Here is a 6,212-nt window from a genome sequence, read left to right as displayed (position 1 = left end):
TACATATAATGTACCTATAGTATAGTATCCGAGGCGAAAATAGAGGAAATCGAAAATCTTGTCCGACTCAGTGCTTTTATTATTATTTTTATTTTTTAGGGGGTAGAAATCGGTAACATTTATCAACCGGGCTACAATGTATGCAATTTGGTGCGGTTCGTATAAATCTTGTACCAGATTCCTATCTCTGCTTTATCTAAAGACGGTCTGGTCTACATACATACATAGTCTAGCTCTCCACCCCTCTTGCATTCGCCGGACCCTTAGAGGTTTAAGCCACCGACACGCATATATCACACCCTCTCCAGTTTTTGCGCAAAGGTAAAAGTGTCTTTACTGGTTATTTATTGCGGTGAGACCGCATAAAAGCTCTCTCGCTTATTTGTTATTTTATCATCCGGATTATTACATTCTTTGTAGACACATATACAAGAATTACACTTGGATAAAGATTTTCGTTTCATTTTTTAAATACACGAATGGGCGATGCAATAAAAGCTTTCTTTCCATTTTTTTGCGAGTCAAAGGAACAATGTGGAAAAAAATATCAAAGACAACGAGGAATACAAAAGACTATATACGGATAAAATAATATGTACGTACATAAAGATCACTCGTGTGTTTCACATGAAAAAAATTATCAGTAAGCAATCTTTTAATCAATATCATGTAAAAAGATGAATAAAAAAATGAAGAAACTGAAAGTGGGACTTTTCCTATTTTTCTATTTTGAATCTGTGAATCGAAAGTAGTATCGACTATAATATATGTATAATAAGAATTCCCGGGACGCAGGAAATCAAAAATTCCGTGAATTCCCGGGAATTTCTGTCCCGGGTCGACCCGGGCAGAAACTTGAATGTGTATCGAGAACGTTCACATAGCCTGTATCTGTATTTGTGTATTTGTGCGTCATTATCAAATTTTACTTTATTTTTATATCTTTGCGATATAGAGTACATACATACATATGTACATACATACAGTCATCAATCGTACTCGATCATCGCAACACTGCAAAACGATCTAATTAAACTGGAAGTGTGAAATTGATTCAAATAAAAAATGAACACTATCATGTCCTTTTACTGGTTAATCATAGTTTTAGTACCGGCGATATTTGTTTCAGGTGAGTACTTCATTTATGATAATTAAATTGGTTGTAACGTTTTCTTATACATAACTTACACAATTAAAACAAGACACCAGTGTTAATGCTATTTAAATACCAAATTTTTATTGCTTTGTGATCTACATTATATATGTAGATCACAAATGTGATCTACATTATATATGTACATTTTTTGCATATACAACGGTTACTGTCTCTAACCATTAACCGACTACATCAATCGAAAATTTACCTTAATAATTTTTTTTAAGTACATAACAGCTGTCTTCAATTATTCAAATTTTAATAATAACGCTTTTACCTTTCCTTCTATAATATAATATTTTATTTAACGAATATGAACTTATATATTATAGGAGAAACGAATTTATGCGCAATTGAAGGCGTGAAAGACAGCGCATGGAACTCGGAATTTATTATACGCATTAAAGATTTTCAAAATGGAATAACTTTTAGAGGAAAAACTACAAATATAATCTGTAAGTTTAAAAATATCTTAAATATTTGGCTTCTGTACCTATTTATCATAATAAAAGCATTTATGAATAACCGGTGACTTTATATATGTACATTACTGAGATGTCCGAAAGGCGACAAAGTGCAATCGAGAGGAAGCTTATACACATTTCTTCCAAACTTAATCAAAAATGAACTTTCACCTTCATCAAATTTCTTATGTAATTTTATCCACAATTTTTAGATGTCAGTTTGTGGTGGTTTTTAGAAAAAAAGCGAAAGTTATATTTTAAATTAAAAATATAATATGTATATCCATATTTGAAGTTCACTGCATCTTTACGTGATAATTTTATAAAGTTTCAGTAAAATTTTCGAGATATACATATGTACGTGTAATCTAAAAAGGTGAAAACATATACATACATATAATTGAAAGGTGGATGTATCATTTCCGACTGATAAATAAATGATAACGTTTGGGATTTATTTAAAAAATACGATTTTTCAGAATGATAAGATTAATTGTGTTGAATTATCGGCGATGCACATTTAGATAGCGCACATATGTATACAATATGTATAATTTATATTACATATATTTCCTATATCACAAAAACAAGATCTAAAAATACATACATAGTCAACAAGTATCATGAATTTGTGAATTTACTTCCATTAAATTATGGTTATATGTAATTTATTTGAAATACTAAGTAATTTATGAAAATATAAACATACGTAGATCATTTTTAATCAATCGATGCCATAAAATTTCAGCAATGGACTTACGTGATATATCAAATTTGAAGTTTGACTATATTAAGGCTGAAATCAAAGATGAAGAATTAATTATTTCACTAAATGACCTCCATTTTATCGAATTCGAAGAACACGAAACAGTATCAAAAATAAGAATTGCCTTAAATTTCAGATGCATAAAATCGAGTAGAACGCTGGTATTTATTATAATACATATATTAATTTTCAAATAATTGGGTCGTTATATTTGAAAGTGGTGGAAGTCCAATTTTCAGTTCCAAAAACACTATTTCTCTTTGACTTAATTCACAAATTGTTATCACTCATTTTAATTCGATGTCCAAAACCTCAGAAAAGCAGAATAAACGTATTACAGGCCACCATTATTTTTAAATATTCTTAAACGCAAAATATTAAATTTAATGTTACCCGGGATATTTCTCAAAAAGAAGAAAAGTGGACTTATGCCACTTTCAATTATAACGGGTCATATGTTAAATTTGATGTGATTACAATGTCCTCTTTCTATTTATAATTCAATGTATTTATCACTATAATTATGTCAATGAGGAATTATCTTGTTTTCATTTTTTAATTGTTATTTATCTGTGAAATTACAATATCTGTACGTTCATATACATATGTAAAATGATTTCATATGATTATAATTGACAGATTATTAAAAAATCGCTGTTTTCAGATTGTGATGCACGATATAACTGATACTAATAATCACGAACCCGTGTTCTTACCCGACAACAATTATAATATCTCAATAATCACTCCTTTGGGGATTGGTTTACCCATTGTACCTATATTTGGGAAGATTCTAGTCAAAGACGTGGATTTGACAAATACCGAAATAATCATTTCTATAGAACCAAATGAATATTTTGATATCATATATGATGGTATCAAAGATAACAAGAAAATACACAAGTTTAAATTAGTGACAACCAAAGTGTTGCATAGTATCGATGAACCGATTATAGTTAAAATAACAGCAATGGTATTGTATATACATATGTATTTTATTATTTTAGATTGTTCAATAATAATATTTTTCACTATTATGTATTTATGTATGTATATAAGGTAGCGGTCTCAGTCTTCATCAGATTATGACAAATTTCGTTGGAGAATATCAACTTTTTTTGGATAATATCATATATTTCGTTGGAGAATATCATTAATTTTCTAGTAATCTATTAATGGAAAAATTTAAAAAAAATCTCATTATCATATATGTATGTATGTACATTATACATGTACATACGATTTATTTTTTTGTGACTCAATTTGAAGCATTTTATTTTGATTTTTTGAAACTTGCCATTGAGCAAAGCCATTGAAATGATCTCAAAATATTGAAATCGGAACCATTTTCAGAACATTTTTTGGAAATTCTAACTCTTTAAATGCAGAAACTCCCACTACCTACTACTTATTGTAATATACAATGTAGATAGCTTAAACATAAACAATCCAGGTGTCAATGCATTGATAATTAAAACAATTTCAATAGAATTTGATATTGACTGGGTCACTGACAAAGATGCGTACAGTTACCTTATTACATTTTTAGAAAATATAGTTATTATTTTTATATAATGAATATTTTAACAAAGAAAATCATTTTGGGGTAATTGTTTTTTGTAGGACAAAGATGAAACTGGTGATTTACCATATACCACTCATGCTACCATAAAAGTCGATTCTGAATCTGTGATACTTAATCTTGTAACCCCATCTTTTTCTATGCCTTTCTATAGAGCAAATTTCTCTCATGGAAAATTGGTATTTGACGAAAAAATAGTTTTAACTGAAGGATTTGATGAAAATGTCGAATTTAAACTTGTTGGAGGTGATTTAACATACATGTGTATCTATTACTATGCATTTATGTATAATAATACCAAAACAATGTTCGATTAATATTATTTTCATTACTGTTTTCAGAACAAGCTGCATATTTCAATTACAGTCAGAATGGAAATAAAGTTGAAATATTTGCATCTTCACTTCCGGATAATATAATGGAACAAAACAGTTTCCTTTTGTTTTCATTGGAAGCCACAAAAAATAACACACTAAGTGGAATAGCAGTAATCAACGTCAAACTGCCATAATTTTAAAGCTTTATAATCAAAATGTGAATATTACAATTAAAGACAAAATAGAAATTTTTAATTGAAAATTTTTGAGAATCATTGGCTAAGATATGTGATATACGTATGTAGAAACATATTGGCTTAAATTAACGAAGCACATAAATATTTTTACGTTAAGATAGGAATCTTAAATATCTACGTACATACATATAATATAATACAAGAAGTATGCTTTATGGCTTTAGTTTCAGCAGCACGTAACATACGGTACAACTTCTCTTGTTCCCACAACGCTATAAAAAACCAGTTGCTAAAATTTTGGAAAATTTGATAGCATCCAAATTTACATACTAACACTGTTTAAGGTATTGGAAATTTTAGACAAGTTCCTGCCTTTTCATTTCTAAGTTAAAAATAATTCGCAAGCATATATAAACTATCATATACTACAAATAATATATCACCTTCTTATACAGTATATTATACACATTTCAACAAAAAAAGGAGACATTATAATGTCTATTTTTGTCTACTTTGAAGTTTTATTAAGTGGATATGATTCTCAGCCACATTGGCGTCGTCTATGACAACGACTGACGCCATTACGACGCCCAACATTATTGCCCAATATCATATCCATTTACAACCCTTATTTCACCCTTCCAAATAATGAAATTCCAATAAGAATTAGTCTAAAATCATTTACATCTTCCTATACGTAGTGCAAAGCCCATTGAACTCGAACACAATTGCATATCCGATATCGAATACACGTATGATGCACGAAACGTTAATACTATGGCATCTCATCGTCGCAGTAGAAGAAGTGCAAATGCCCCAGGGGTGGTACAAGGATCAACCTAGAAAAACAAAGGGGAAGAAAAAGCGTAGGTCTATGCAGACATGCATTTTTTATGCGACACGTGGAGTAAAAGGACGCCTTACACTCTCCTTTAATTACTTATTCACCTGAGACCGTGTCGTCTGAGACGTCGAGTGAAAGGAACGAAAAAAAAAACCATCACGTATTCACCTTCTGAATTCTGAGTGCCACTATTAATGATTGAAAAGTGCGAAATGTTCAACTGCGACGTTGCGTCAAGTGTACCAAGTCATAATGACACGTGGGAAATTCTAAACTACATATGCACAATTCGATTTCGTCAAAAAAGACTTTCATTGTCGTGACTTATGCTAACCAACGGTCGTTAGTGCAATTATAAACTAATTATTTTTGCAACAGTATTTCCAATTCAGGACAGTGGACAAAGTGTGGTGAGATTTTCGCGTGTCTCTAAACACTTTTACGAATGGTGAATTCGCATTCGCTCTTTTGTTATTGTGCTCGATTGGATTTGTGCGCGCGGGTCGTGGGTCGTTCGGAAGTTATCTCGACACTTTTGGTAATTAATTTGGCGAGAATTGTTATGGAATTGTTCCAGACGAGGAGTCAAACACGTTCTGAACGAGTGATTCTATAAAAATCGCAGACAATGGATCGTCTCCATTACTGTAATGCTTCTTTGAATCAAAAGTGTTTTATTAACACTATGCGAAGAAACGACCCGGTTTATTAGCAGTGACCGAATCGAACAAAACACCGCTCGTGAGAAACGTAACACTGGCTTCAAAACCTACTCATACCGATAGTTTTTGCTTAAAATGCAAGATTTGGCGAAGTGGATTATGCAATTGAAAGTACATAATTGATTGACAACAATTTTTCATGATTTTTCTCGCCACATATTGAA

At 30.8% G+C, this 6,212-nt stretch overlaps 1 protein-coding gene across 1 annotated transcript; it reads left to right on the top strand.

Annotated features, from left to right (window-relative positions):
* Window positions 1–968: 968 nt before the first annotated feature.
* LOC143910242 (uncharacterized) lies at window positions 969–4,993 on the top strand. The gene is made up of 6 exons (XM_077428631.1): window positions 969–1,129; window positions 1,489–1,611; window positions 2,369–2,547; window positions 3,051–3,359; window positions 4,010–4,214; window positions 4,310–4,993. The coding sequence occupies exons 1-6, from the start codon at window positions 1,066–1,068 to the stop codon at window positions 4,477–4,479; spliced, it is 1,050 nt and encodes a 349-aa protein (XP_077284757.1). The 5' UTR covers window positions 969–1,065; the 3' UTR covers window positions 4,480–4,993.
* The last annotated feature ends 1,219 nt before the right edge of the window (window positions 4,994–6,212 follow it).

Source organism: Arctopsyche grandis, chromosome 4 (genome assembly GCF_051622035.1).
Source record: "Arctopsyche grandis isolate Sample6627 chromosome 4, ASM5162203v2, whole genome shotgun sequence".
Classification (NCBI taxonomy): Eukaryota; Metazoa; Arthropoda; class Insecta; order Trichoptera; family Hydropsychidae; genus Arctopsyche; species Arctopsyche grandis.
The sequence above is the reverse complement of the archived record's forward strand: the minus strand, read 5'-3'. Positions and strand labels throughout refer to the sequence as shown.